This window comes from Gymnoscopelus microlampas (assembly GCF_963454915.1).
Source record: "Gymnoscopelus microlampas genome assembly, chromosome: 8".
NCBI lineage: Eukaryota > Metazoa > Chordata > Actinopteri > Myctophiformes > Myctophidae > Gymnoscopelus > Gymnoscopelus microlampas.
In genome coordinates, this window is record NC_139945.1 from 31,144,732 (window position 1) to 31,160,575 (window position 15,844).

The window sequence follows — 15,844 nt, forward strand, 5'->3', positions numbered from 1 at the left end:
CGTGGTGAGCTTGTAGATCTGCTATTTTCACAACATTTATGTGTGGAACCGAGTCAAACAAAATGTAATGCCTCAACTCCTACATTCCAAGTGCTTGTCAGGTGGGTGGGGGGTCCCCAGTTCAAAATTATGATTATTTTGGGGGGTCAAAAGGTTGAAAACCACTGCTTCAAAGCGTCAACTATATATATATATATATATATATATATATATATATATATATATATATGTGTGTGTGTGTGTACATAAGGGCTTTGCAGGGGCCCCTGCAAAGTTAATAACAGTGATGGTCATGCGGATTGATTGATTGAATATTTCATTATATGTATGTATGTATATATATGTATATGTATATGTATGTATATATATATATATATATATATATATATATATATATATATATATATATATATATATATATGTGTGTACATATATATATATATGTGTACATAAGGGCTTTGCAGGGGCCCCTGCAAAGTTAATAACAGTGATGGTCATGCGGATTGATTGATTGAATATCTTATTAGGCAGAAATGTAAAAAACAGCACAAGTACAGTTGTTTCCATTGAGGTCCTTGGTATTCAATTCATAAAAATGTAGTAGCACCAAACAGTTCGATATCTTTTTTTTATTTATTTTTTTACATAAAAAAATAAAAAATAAAAAGTTTTAATAATAAAAAATAATAATAAAAAGCTCAAGCTGTGCCTGGGCCCAGTCGGCCCGTTGGGTAATCCTCCCCTGCGTAGCGAGACCTGACAGAATGGGTTTGACGCTTGCGCAGTGTGGCGCTTGCAACCAGTGTGACATCGTATGTTAAGGGGTCTATAAGTCAGGGGTAGGCAACCTGCTGCTCTAGAGCCGCATGTGGCTCTTAAGGCCCTCTCCCGTGGCTACCAGTTGCTTGGGCAAAAAGTATGTAAAGCAATAAGTTTTTCTTTTCTTTTTCTTTTTTTTTTACATTGTAATCATAATTTATTTTTGTAGTTATTCTTACATTCTCCTATTGTAAAGACGAAAGTGTCGCCCATACACCAGATCAAAATAAGAAACAAATTATTGAAGGAATATAAAGAATGTATTAAAGCTTGACCTTTGTTTGCTTTTACCACCTTTTACCACTGGCTTACTTACTGGTATACTTGATCTGCTTTGAGAAATTAGCAAACAATATAAAGTAATATTGAAAAAAAACAGAAAAAGCAAGGAGAATAAATAAATAAAGTAAACATATTTTGCGGCTCCAGACATATTTTGAATACATTTTTGGGCCCAAAATGACTCTTTTGATAACAAAGGTTGCCTACCACTGGTATTCGGTTCTTAAGTCTGACGTAATTTTGTAGTCCGACGTCACGTCCGGGTCCAAAAGGCACCAGCGCCGTCCACTCTTCATTGTAAACAACATGTTGGAACCCGTAAATCTTTTTACAATAACCTCCTTTTTCAGAAATGAACCATTGAGGGTTAATAAGGGTCTTAATGCTAATATCATAGAAGTACTAAGTATTTATTTATTATTATGATTTAACATTATTATTATTAACATTAAAACACTTGGACCCGGAAGTTATTCTAGCGGGGCGCAACGTCACGTCTTAACAATCGAATACTGTAAGTCAATAATTAGAGGGAAAATTGGGTGGGTTCTGGAAAGATGTACAAGCTCACAACGTGTCGCAGAAGCGTTGTGAGCTTGTAGATCGGCTATTTTCGGCAAAGACGCTTGGTTATACAGGGTAAAAAGAGCAGACCAAGTACCAAGCCAGAGGTCAAGTTTACAAGTATTGAGGGTTTAAGTGGTTAAATGATTGAAAACACACATTTAACATGAATCCGATATGTAGAGGCTGCTTCTCTCTCATCTCTCTCTCAGCTAAGGGGTCCTTGGCCTGAAAAACGTTGAAGACCCCTGCTAGTGCAAGTGCTATGCACATAAAATAGCTATTTATTTTGTTTTTAAAGCAGACACTTATTTTATCTTGGCCTCAGTGAACAAATGGCACAGGAGGCCTCAGTGTACAGTGCTTTGTGCAAGTTCACAAAACAGTCTTACTCAAAACTTGATATCACATACAGTACCCCTGCAGTACTGTATGTGCATGCAAAGGCATCCATGTGTCTCACATGCACATGTGCATGCTATTATCAGCGGTGGAAAGTAAGTACATTTACTCAAGTACTGTACTCAAGTACAATTTTGAGGTACTTTTACTTTACTGGAGTATTTCCGATTTTCAATACTTTTACTTCTGCTCCATTACATCTCAGAGGCAAATATGGTACTTTTTACTCCACTTCAATTATTTGAAAACTTTTGTTATTTTGTAGATTTGAGTTATTATTACAAAACATACATTAACCACTTCAGCCCTATTTAAACTTTGGCTATTTGAGAATAGCCGATATGATACCTTGTCAAACTGCATAATGAGTACTTTTACTTTTGGTACTTTAAGTATATTTTTAAAAATACGTAAGTAAAATTTGATTGCCGGACTTTTACTTGTAACTTGTTTCTACATTGCAGTGTTGATACTTTTACCTAAGTAAAGAAATTAAGTACTTTTCCCACCACTGGCTATTATCATGTTAAGAATTATATATAATAAAATAAAAGAGCCTTGTTTGTACTACCTGGTGCAAATTAATAACTAATAACTAACACCAACGGAGGAAACCATGCAAGACATGAACCTGCTGATCGGGAGCAGTTAAGGCTGCAGCATAATTCAACCAATTATGAACTTTGTTCGGCTAGGCTAGCCAATATGAACACAATCATGACATTAAGTACGTACTTCGGCACTTTCAGAACTTTATTCGGTTCTAACAGAACATTGTGTGTGATTGGTAAGAAATGATACGCTCGTGATTTATAGTGTTTTCTTTATGCGTGCGGTGTACTGTTTGATAATCCCTCTCTGTGCGACTACAAATGTAATGTAGGCCTTAAAAGTCACTCTTTATTGTAACGTTGCCTAAACCAGTGAATAAATTGTGTAATTTAGTCTTTGTTGTCTTCATGTGATAGACAACAATCTTGAACTCACTGTTACAATTACATTTGAAGTAATGTGACACTGCCAACACTGGCAAGTACTTAAATTCACCATTGCTCTGAGACCTGGGCTCATGAAAACACTGTTATTAATCTCTTCATGCAGTAACCCACTAGGGCACCATTTTGAGCCCAGATTATTGGTCTAACCTGATGTCTACTTAGCTAAAACTCTTGAACTCTCTTCCATTCTCATTTTCCAGCTCAGGACCCAGGCTTCTCTCAAATATGTTTATCTTACTCCTGGTGCGAAATGTACTATAGGAGGTAATTTTATGCTGGCTGGTGCCTCCAAATCTTACCACCAACCTCCCTAAATCACCTTCCTCTTTAAGAGTAAACCTCACACAACAAGCAGAAGAGCACGCACACTGATACATGCACACATGCACCTGGAGAAAATCCACACGGGCACACACACCTCGTTTGCTTCCCAGAGGAATCCTTATCCATCCAACTGTATACATTTTAATGGCTGGTCATTGGCCCACCTGCCTCGCATTACCCCCAACAGCGCAGGGGTCAATCGATAAAAGGGATATTGTGCTGTGCCCTGGCTAACATGACATGTTACAGCAGCAAGAGCACTGGCTCCTGGGACGCTAATATAGTCTCATGATATGGAAATGGAGCCCTGCTGTGCAGGCCGCCCGCTGCCAGTTTACAGTGTCAGCTCTGCTGCCGTGCATGGTTAATAAAAAAACATCCCTCCCCAGGTGTGTGGAGTGTGGCATGTCAATGCTTTGCTTGCCGCCAAGTCAAGCATATTGAAAGTGCAGAAAATAACATAGGTGACTTCGGACAAAACGGAGCGTTTATGCAATTCTCAGAATTCATTAAAGTGACTACGGTAGATTAATCTAAATTAATCAGTGAGGCTAGTCCAGTGACCATTTGCATTTAATTAAATTAACATTTCATTTGAATTAAAAAGCATGAGTCAATCGCACATTAGGGGCAGATACGATCAGCACAGGATATTAATATTTAAGTACAGCATATGAGGAACAATAGACGTCAACCCAAGGATATTGAGTAGGGAAGGCTGGCGGGAACAGGATTAAGATTCTGCCAAGCCCAGCAACAATATCAGCTTTCCTGAAAACCAAGGTTTTGAAACACAATTAATCAGAATAAAGTGTCCCCAGAATGAAAACTAATTGCACATAACATTTCCTCCATCGGTCAGAGGGTCCACCGTCAAAGCGGCTTCAGCCTGTAGAAAATGTCACTTGGTCTATTTGTGGTACAGTGAGGGTTCCATTGTAATGGGGAGAGCTGTGGAGTGGCAGTTATTGCCTGGTGTCCATCATCTTCGACTACCACACCTGGGGAAATGGTGTGACAAGCTTTAGTGGCCTCAAGGACATCCATGCTTCCGTGCACAGAGCCAATGAAATGCCAAAACCGCTGTCGGATTCCCGCGACAGAGGTCACAGTTGGTTTCTGCTTGAGGCTCAGACACCCCGTAGAGAAGAAAACAAACTAATCTTGGGAGACGAAGAAACCTTCACCTTATTAAGATGTTCTTCTGAGAAAGGGAATTTTATTTGTCTGAAAAAGAAAAATCAGTTCCATTTTATTTTACACTATAGGCTAATAATCAGGCTTGATGGGAGAGACAACCAGTTTAAAATAACAGTAACTCTGTGGTGAGATGAGGGGAGAGTCTATTATGGGCTTATACAGGACAACCGTACTTGAGCAGATTTTCTACTATAGGGGACTATAAAGCAGAAGTTCACTAATATCCACAGGGCTGTACTGGGGCACATGAATGGTATATTTGAATCCATAAAATCAGTGGTCGACCCCTTTAACCTCAGCATCCTATCAAACCCAGATGCCCACTGTCATTAGACTGTGGTCTGAACATTTTCAGTGGATCTTTATTGACCCAGAATGCATGTTAACCAGCTGGCTGGCTCTGATATACTGAACAGTCCATGGCTGGTCTCTATCGCCTAGGGGCCACAGTGGGACCAGCTTGTGACAGTACATTACGAGAAAAAGGTGGGGTGGGTTATGCTCCTACACTCCTGCCCTCCCCTGCTTATAATGGAGTATGTAATGGCTGACTTCCCTCCACTTACAGTTCTCTCCATGCAAGGCAGCAGCAGCTATCAAGAGGATTCGATTATCCTGGCACAGGTGAAAACTTTTAACCCTGCCCTTGGCCCCAGGGCACAGGGTCAGCCACAGAAGCACAGTCCCTTGGGCATAATAGACGCTAATAATCATATAACATTAGCTAGCGCTCTGCATCTCTGTGACCTTCTAAATGTCGCTATGTATTCCTCCTTCGTTATTTTATTAAAGGAATAGTCTTATACCGGTGTGGCTTTCATACCCATCCACTGTTTTGTTTCTTCTTCAAGTCTGTTTTTCTCATATCAGGCTGCAACTCCCATTTTCTGAATCAGGGGCTTCTGTGCTGCGAGGGCATGGGCATCCATATGAATGAGCTGACATAATGATGCCAGGGCAGGGTGAAAACAATGCTGATAATACAATATAACGGAAGGCATTTTTGCACATCTCAAACTCACTTTCACTTTATGTTTGGCTGGTCAAAGAAAAGGAAGGGTGGTTAACCATTTATGTGAGCTGAGGCGATCAAAGTTTCAGTACAATAAACACACCAAGGACATTTAAGATCAAGTGAAGAGGAACAGTCGATCCAGGCATTGACAAAGTAATTGTGGTCGCCAGTGAACCAGTACCATAATCAATGGTGTGATCAGTTCACATTAGCATAGTCGGGTCTATTGAGACCTGATGTCACTAATCATTCGAAGGGAAAGAAAGAGACTTCCTGATACAGATATGATTAATGCGTGTTGTCAGTCAATGACTCATGACCTTTCAGTGGAATCTGCCTGACACCCATGTATAGAGCTTAAAGTGCAACAATCAGTCACTGACAGTGTGAGTCAGGTGTTAGTGTATAGGCCAACAACAGGTGGAAATTAAGGTGAAGGTACACTATAACAGCTTGGGGGCTGCTTCCAGTGACACTACCTCATATCCTGACACGTACAGTACTTCAAAGCAGAAAAATCCACTGACTGATCTTTGGTAATCGCCCAAAGCTACGACAGGATATAGGTAGGATGGATTTAATAAGAGGATCAGTTTCATGACCGCCAGCTGCTGTCGCATAACAGAATGATTGGATGCATAGGATGAGTGACAAACTGGGATAGACTGTGGTGGGACACTGTATGGACATTAACTAAATAGATATTTAGTAACATTATGATAGGAGAGGGGAGTTGTAGGTTTGCAGTATATTCCCTCTGACCAGTGAAAAATCTATGGGAATAACGGCAACTGCTAACGTGTCTGTAGGGGAGAGTGGTGTTAAAATGAACCACTTTTCACTTAAGCTGTACTTGAACCTGCATCTGTGTCATTTTAGATTTCTTTGGCTTTTCAAAAATAGCAGATATACAAGCTCATATCGTGAACATTTGTGTTGTTGTTTTAAAGCGAACATTTGTAACTCAAATCTTTGCTTCTGGGGGGTCCCTGGGAAAAATATTTTGAGGTATTTTCTATTACATTTTTCTATATTTTTTTCAAAATGCTGTGACATTACGCCCCGTCAGAACAACTTCCGGGACCAAGTGTGTATTTTGCCAATATTTGCAGTGCTGTGTCCCTCGCTGTTTTAACAGATCTGAGACTAAAATAACAACTAAAGTGTCATTCTACCGCTTTCCTGGCAACGACAAAGAGAAGAGGAAATCGTTATTTTATATATATATAAATATCTATATGAATAAATATAAAAAATAAATATTATAATGTTAATAATAATAATAAATAAATATGTATATAAATATATATATAAGCCTACTTTTTACTGTCTGTGATATTAGCATTAAGACCCTTTTTAACCCTCAATGGTTCATTTCTGACAAAGGAGGGTATTGTAAAAAGATTTACGGGTTCCGACATGTTTACAATGAAGAGTGGACGGCGCTGGTGCCTTTTGGACCCGGAAGTGACGTTGGACTACAAAATGACGTCAGACTTAAAAACCGAATACCGCCGATCAGGTGAGTATCTCCCAAGGGCCCAGCTTCCTTTTTTGAAATTGACTCGAATAAGGAAGAGAGTTCAAGTGACAGTTCATATGAATGGCCTGTAGTTTCGCTGCTTTACCCCTGCTGGTGTCAGAAAGAATTTACAGTATCTCAACGTAAGCGGATAGGTTTTTGACGAACTTTAGACTTGATTTTCTTACCTTAATAAACATAAATAAATGAATACTTATATGCTTCCAGTCACTAGTTTAAAGTCTCCTTTCAATCATCATGATACGCGTTTTGGTAAATTATGGTCAAATTTATGATAATAATCGTCATAAAAGTTACGATAAAGTAGGCTATGCTCTGGAATTGCTGGATACAAGATATCTCATAATCTCACAGTCAGATTGCAGGATGCAACGTGCTGTTTTGGGTGAGACTTTCTTCTAGTGCCAACCTTTGGCTAAAATTGTAGCATTTCATTTATGTATTACTCTTACAGTGAAAATACAATACAAGCTCCACTAGTGAGATAGTGGAGCAACAGGATAAAAGCAAAAGGATTGCAACATCAGTTAGTTCAAACCACTTTGATCATGTTGGATGTAAGAAGCAGCCCAGCCTCTGGGGGCTCTTAAGTCTTGTTTTCCTGTTTAACGTCTTACAATTTGCACACTCAAACATCTGATGTGAGCACAGACTGGAATGGGTACGCATGGGAAAGAGTTTCAAAGAGATTCAAGCAAATGAGTTTGTTGAGCAAAGAGTTGAGTAGCAATTTAAAGGGGAAAATAATGCTGTGAACCTGGTACTGTTGGACAGGCTGGAGGTGAGAGGAGTGGATGCTGTGTTCTGACAGGGAGAGTGATTTCCCTTGTGGTCAGGCCTCTTGAATAATATTACAGCCGTCTTTTGTGGGAAGCCTCCAAGGTGTGTGCTTACACTGCAGCATGCTGGGAAAATAGACAGTAGCTGACCTGCCAAGATAAGTGGCTCTGAACAAGGCCTATATGCTTTTGACGGCGTAAGTGCTATTCCATACATGCCGACTACTCTGTGTCTCTCACACACACACACACACACACACACACACACACACACACACACACACACACACACACACACACACACACACACACACACACACACACACACACACACACACACACACACACACACACACACACACACACACACGACGCTTCAAAACTGGACATGCATTAAAGCTTAGAAATGCATAGCTCACTGCATACTGCCCCAGTGGACAGTACTCTGGGCAGGGGTGAAAGTAAGCCGGTCCGGTCTGATAATCCGTACTTCCGTTCCGGCACACAGCACTGGAAAGAGGGCTGCCAAAACCCACATACAACCGGTCGCAGTTCAAGAAAACTCATCAAAGTTATGTCAATATAACCAACAGTTTTCTTATAAATTGCTACAAAATTGTGTGTTTGTGCCCAGCACAAACCTGTGGGTCTTTATCAGTGCAATGCCGCTGCGGCACTGCCTTTCCAAAACGGTTTAGTTACTGGCAGTGGTGGAAAGTAACAAGTAAATTTGCTCAAGTACTGTAGTTAGTACAATTTTGAGGTACTTTGACTTTATACTTTTACTCAAAGGTTTGTGGCATTTTGTGCAAATCGGACCATTCCTACAAACTTGGAAGCCAATCGTCTTGATCACATGACTACAGAGATACAGTAATGTGTACCGATTTGAGTGAGGTTTAGACAAAATCTGTAGGAGTAGTAGTAGCAATATTGGTCTGTTAAAATAAATCGGGCGGTTACAGAGTAGCAGCACCAAGAGGCCGATTTGAAAAAAATGGCATGGAGATTCTTCCTTGGCCTACTCGGAGTGTGTGCGCAACATTTCATGCCATCGGTCCAGCGGTGCCCGAAGTTAGCTGCTCACAGACGGGTGGACGGACAGACGGAGGGAGAAACAGATTCACAGGACTCATTGTTTGATTTGATTCATTGTACCTGTATTTTATCATAGCCAGGTCTCTCTTGTAAACCCGATTTCTATTTTGTTTTTTAAAGCCATTTCACAATAAGGGGGCTGTTTGGGGTTCTTGGCATGGAAACATTAGGGAACCCCTGTACTAGCAAACAGCATATGAGGCATAAGCCTACATGTTCGGGACATCATTATGACAAAGTGATATTCAGTGCTGTTTAGCCACTTAGACCCTCTATACTTAGTCAAACTGTACTTAGTGCACTGTTGTTGTTTTTAAATCTACACCACATCTCTTTGCCGAAAATCTACAAGCTCACAATGGCTTGTAGACTTGCTATTTGTGGCGAATGTTCTCCACAGAATAGAGATGCTGGGGTTCAAGTGGTTAAAAACTGTTAAAAATGTATGCGTGCCAATGTTCCCTCAGCCTTATGGTCCCTCAAAACTATCACTAACCTTTACCCTAACCTCTAAACTAACCCTAAACTGAGGGAACACAGGCTGAGGGAACATAGCATGACTCCACCCAAACATTAGCTACTATGACAATAGGGAAATGAATCACATGGAAAAAAAATATGTTGTACTCTCAGTAATAGATATTTATTAATTTACTTATTTATATTAATCAACTTAAATTCCTCATGACAATTTGCTCCACAGAATGAATTCACATCAGCAGTAGGTCATGTGACTTTGTTTACATGACAGCGCAGTACTGGGTTTGAAATGAATCAGTACTTGCACCTGAAACTGAACTTGGAGCAAAACTTCTCAAGCTACTTTTTGAATGCCGTTTTCTATTCATCTGTTGGTTTTCTTGTCGATCAGTACTACTGTGATACTGTACATGCTGTCTTCCAAAACTTTCTCCAAAAGGAGAGATCTGTATACTGTAGCATCGCCCCGCTAATAGAACTACTTTGCTCAGACTATAAAGCTTCCTCTGTAAACATGTAAACATGGGAAAGTAGCTATCTTTAAGGCACGACAAAGCAAACTGTTTGAGGAGAAAAAACGGAATGAGGAAATTGTCCAACACGAAAAAATCCTAATTAAAGAAATAGGACTCTTTGTAGAGGTTTTGTTGTGTTGTGTAGTTAGGGTGTCATAATGTAACGAGTGCAATTGCCGAGATATATCACTGTTGTAAAATTAGAAATTATTAATCCAAAAATCGACTTCCATTGTACGACGAAACACCTCTCAAAGTTACTATTTTAGCACATATTGTAAACAAACGCAAACAAAGCCGATTCTGACATTATATAACATCCCAAAATGGCACTTGTTTTAAAGAAAATTGTAAACTTGATTTTACTATTCTGAAGATCCCTATCCGCAGATCCAGTCCAGGTCTTCTTCCTTCCTTCTTCTACAGAACATGTCTAAATCAAAATGAGTTTTTTTTTTTTTTATTAAAAGCAAATGCCTAATTACTGGGTTTTGTGATGTTATATAATGTGAGAAGAAGAGTTTTAGTGCTAAAAGAGTGACTTTGATTGCTGTTTCACCGTACAATGCAAGTCAATGAGGAGCGATTTTTGAATTATTCATTTCTAATCAACAGAGCAACAGAGCAATATGTATCTCACCAATTGGACTTGTTAAATCATGACAAGGTAACGACACAACCCAAGCCTCTACCAAAGTGTCCTATTGCTTTAAGTCATTGATGTGCAAAACAAATCATTAATACAAAATTGACATAGCGCCAATCTAAGTCCTGTTAAAAGCTTGGTTAGACATTACATTAACTTAAAATTAGCATTCGCTCATACTCATCGTCACCCATTAGGTAGCTAAGTTGAGCTTGTGCAAGTCAGTGATGACGCTGAAGCACTGACGCAACACAACGCTTGGGTATAGATTCAGCGCAAATAAACGAAGATGTTAACATTGAGCGCATTCGACTGCAGTGTCACACAAAGGTCAATGAACCCTGTGATGGCAATAATAGGATCTGAATGTGATTTATTGCTAGACTAATACACGCTTTATTGCACTATAAATTCACTAGTGTGCATATGCTGTAGCATGGCCTGCGTTTAGCCGTCAACGAAAACGATGGCACATTATTACCATTACCACTGATGGCCTTTGGGACAAATTGAACGCACTTAAAGTTATGGTATGATATCCATTATGTAGAAGGCTCTATAGAAGGGTGGTATAATGCATGGACCATGAAAATACCATTACTTTATCCCCTTTATGGCATACGTTGAAATGGTACATGTAAATACCCTTGAAGATGACACTGCTGATTGTTTCTTTGCTACTGACCCTAGATGAGCAATGAACAATGTTACAAACATAGAAAATACAGAGTGTACCGTGCTCATTCACTGAAGTGTATCTTGATCTGCCAACCAATTAGTTGAGGAGAAAGGTCCCAAATCAGTTCCATTAGTTGAACAAATCAAAGTTGTTCTTGTCAATGTTCAATACACACCGACTTTGCTGAAATGCTGACTCCTTAATGAACAATTTGTGGAGCTACAGCTTTGAGCCCTGGTGTTCTTGTTAGTCTTTTAGATTTGTGCATCGGTGTGAATCATTAGAAGGTTCGGCCTCAGGGCTCGGGAATGTCTTTGAGGATGGAATCTTGGTTTACTTCGGCTCAAAGAAGGAAAAGCAGCCTGTTTAACAGTCATCAGGTACATTTGGCTTGTTCATGGTCCGACTTTGACGGCACCTGTTCCCACACCTGTTTCTGGTCCCTCTTTATAAATATGCAAACAGTGGGAATCAGTAGTGCTGCTGTCAAAAACCCATTTTGTTTCTGTACCTGATGCCTATCTATGGTTTTATCCACATGCTTCTAAACACTATCATGTTGGTGTATGTGTCTAGCAGTGTATATTATGTGGTAGTGGCCCTAGTGGGAGTGGATCCCCAACACCACCACTCCCACCCCCTACATATGTAGGGGGTGGTCTGCCTTTTGTTGAGAACATATCTAGTGGAATAATGAACCTGAAAGGGAACGTGGTAAGTCCCAAAGGGCAATACTACAGTATGTAAGCAGTTATACAGGTGCAGAAAACAATAGCAGGAATAAAATGACGGGGGAAAAAAGCTTGAAATAATAGGTTTCCCCCATCATCTCATACATTCTTGGATTTGATTGGATAGCCCCTCTTATAGGGAGTTTTATAGTGTGTCTTATAGTTTTGGGAAAATGTCACACCAGGGCATACATGCATAATGCTGACCCAAATGTTCAGGCTCTAACAGTAGTTTGTCTTATAGTTATGTGTCTAATAATACTTTAATAATGTGCAGTATGTAGTGTTCCTATAGCTCTGTAGTTAATTCGATGTATTTGGTCCTATATACTTCTGTCTCAGCTATCCCCAGCTGTTTGTTCCCATGTCCCCACTCTGTCCATTGCGAGCCTTCTACTACCGGCTTCAAGTGAAACGGCAGCATGTGGCCCAGACGAGGAATGCCTGGTCATTTGTGCAGTAGGTTACCTGCAGGAATAACTTCCTGCCTTCCTACTGTATGTGTACTGCGCGCACGCGCGTGTGTGTGTGCGTGTGTGTGTGTACGTGTGTGCATGTGTGCGTGTGTTTGTGGTGGGGTGTGGGGCTGGCGGAGGTCAACCCGAAGACAGAGAAGGTGCCGTAGTCCAGTTTTCGGTGAAGGCCCCAGAGCCCACTACGGGGGTACCGCTGGGGGCCAGAGTGGTGGGTAATTCCTGCTCGGCAGGGTTAAAGACCTCGGCCAGCGTGACGTATGTGCCCGCCAGGAAGCCGATGAAGCCCACCACTGCGATGAGGAGATCCTTCACCAGCATGGCCGGTCTCAGCTGCCGATCAGAGTAGGTGATGAGCTCCACCAGAGGAGGGAAGATGAGGGCCAGGGCGCTGCTGCTCACCGCCCCCACCAGTGAGATGACCAGGTCCAGGCGAGGGATCAACACCGCCCCGGAAACTGTGAGCGAAGGAAGCGGACAGGAGGTTGAAAAAAGGTAAGAGAGAAGAGAAGAAAATGGAGGGTGAAGGATGAATTTGAACGGAAATGAAGGGTGATATATACGTGTGTGTGTGTGTGTGTGTGTGTGTGTGTGTGTGTGTGTGTGTGTGTGTGTGTGTGTGTGTGTGTGTGTGTGTGTGTATGTATGTATGTATGTATGTATGTATGTATGTATATATATATATATATATATATATATATATATATATATATATATATATATATACAAAAAGGAGATAAGAAAGGAGGGAAGGAGGCGTTAAGAGGGGAGAAGTAGTGCAGAGGATTTAATAGGGGGATGTGGAGACGAGTAGAAAGAGGGAAAGATGAAAAATAGCATGGACAGGGTGGGGGATGTTGGTGGGGGGTGGGGGGGTTGGGGGGGAGAGGAAAAAAAGGTAGAGAAAGAGCGTAGGTCATCAACCCAGGCATGGGAAACAGCTGTCTTATGAGACACATACCAATCCATCTTCCATACTCCAGGCTCACGCACACCATTTAGCATACAACACACCATTGTGTCGTTTGCTGAGGAAACCTTGCATCTCCACATTTCTACATTTAGTTTTTTCGCAAATTAATGCTCTACTTCATCACACGAGAATGTTGCGCGAAAGTATTGCAACACGTTGTGAGCTTGTAGCTCTGCTATTTTCACTATTTTAAATGTTTTTAAGATAATAACGAAAAAGGAACGGTTTTGGACATACAAGGTTTCCACCTGACAACTACGATGTGCAGCATGCAGTACATGAACACCCCCCCCCATCGAAAGTCCCCATCCCCCGTCCCGTCCCTATTTCCCACCCTCATTCTTTTTCATTCCTACATTTACATTGTGCTGTGCCTGGGAAAAAAACCCTGCTATCGCCTGCAGAAAACAATTGGATCACATGGAACATGAAAGGTGCAGCGGTTGAGGCCTCGGGTACCACAGGGCCACCCTGTAACAACAGATGAGTCACAGTTGGGTGGGAGTGCAGACTATAGAGGGAACTGCCAATAAGCACTGTAAGCTTCCAGTTTTAAGTTGGCCTTCTAATTACAGTTAGAAGAGAAGGGTGGAGGAAGTGTGGGGAGGGAGCTGCTGTACAGTTGTACAGCAGCTGACATTCTGACAGTAATGTTGCTTGAGTCACAGGTCCCCTACCATGGCTGCCTTAAAGGAGTAGTTCATCCAAAATAATTACTTGTTTTCTATTAATTACACACCCCATGAAGCATTGAATCCATGGAGATTTGTTTTCGTTTTTGTCGCATTCCTAGGCCAATCATTTGATTACCGGCGGAAAGACGCTAATGTATCAGGTAAGAGACTCAAAGGAGACTCTTTGAGTCTCCTACCGGAGAGACCGCCGGTCATCAAATTATTGGCCCGTGGACTTTGACTTCACAGTCCATTAATCCTGCCCCCTCTCCTCCCCTCTCCTTCTCCCCCCTGGGGGTGTGGGAGCTCAACTCTGGGAGCTGTGGGATCTGGGAACCAAGACTTCATGTCCCAAGTTTAAATTAGTCCCTGATAAAACAGAACAAACTAACGAAAATCGGCAGTCCTCAGAAAGAATATTGACTATGTGGGATCAAATAATCCAACATGATGTGAGAGATGCATTCAATCCATTGTAATAAACCTGTTTCGAAAATTCCTGCATTCTGCTGGTGATCAAAGACCAGAACAGACTAGCAGTTCAACAATCTCCCAGAGATCCTTTTTTCTTTTTTTTACACTATACATTAAAAATGCATGGAATAATAAAGATTGGCAGAAAAAAGAATAGCAATATCGAGCCCATTCAACGAAGGAGCTGCCAATAAATCAGGAATGAGAGCAGATAAGAGCAGATAAAAAAAAAAAAAACCTCAACTTTATCACTTAAGTTTATCACTGGACATAATGCGATCACCTAAATAAATTGAATAAAATGTATATGTGAAGCATAACATTATTTGTACAGTGTTTGTTAAATGTATGCCTATCACTGTGCTATTACCATACCACATATTCAGTCCGAAGTAGGGACATGCTAATTTAGCAAATACTAGACACACATGATTCACACATACTGTTCCTGTGATTATTTGTAATAAATCAGTTCACATTTTAATAAATGTCTGTATATTATGTGTCTATGCACAAGGTCAGATATTTAGTTTTAACCATGTTTATTTTCATGTAATTTGTGAATCATATTAAACTATATCTGCAGTATATATATCTGTTGTACATTGTTTGTATTGCGTGCGTGCATGGCAGTGTGTGCGTGTGTAAGGAGGTTCATGAGCGTAAATGTGCATGGTATTTGTTATATGAGACAATGGGATTCCCCGTTTAACAGTGCAAGGTGAGTCTGTAGAGAATAATGATCTTCACTATCTATGATAGTAGCATAGATACTGTAATGCTGAACAAACACTCCTTACTGCTGGGCCCCGACGTGGTTGTATCTCTGCTTTGTTTTACCACCGGCCCTCCCCTCAGAAGAGACATTGCTATTGATCACATCAAACCAAGACTCTGCAGGCATCCACTAGCCGTATGAGTGTGTGGTGGGCTGTCGAACACCTTGGGTAATGTTACATGTAGGAGAACGCTGGTGGCTAGGAGAACGGGTTCTCCTGTCCAACCCGTAGCCCAAACACACAAACTCCCCAAAGACCATGGAGCTCCAGTGTGTCTCAGCTCCATTGACTAACTGTCTGCATTGCCATTCCTCCTCCTGTACATCGGTACCTCAGGCCAGTGTGTGCAGATTAGTATGAAAATAATTGCCAGCACTGCGAAGTACTTCTGGTACT

The 15,844-nt window shown here is 40.9% G+C and overlaps 1 protein-coding gene across 3 annotated transcripts in view; it reads right to left on the reverse strand.

Moving 5' to 3' along the window:
* Positions 1-4,109: 4,109 nt before the first annotated feature.
* slc36a4 (solute carrier family 36 member 4) overlaps positions 4,110-15,844 on the reverse strand; it is a 183,443-nt gene continuing 171,708 nt past the window's right edge. For 2 of the 3 annotated variants that reach the window (XM_084064899.1, XM_084064898.1), the window contains one exon: positions 9,651-13,006. In XM_084064899.1, coding sequence (XP_083921025.1) covers positions 12,672-13,006 — 335 coding nt within the window. In that variant the 3' untranslated portion in view covers positions 9,651-12,671. Of the gene's footprint in view, positions 4,161-9,650; positions 13,007-15,844 lie in introns of those variants that run through there. The other variant, XM_084064902.1, reaches the window with a different exon arrangement.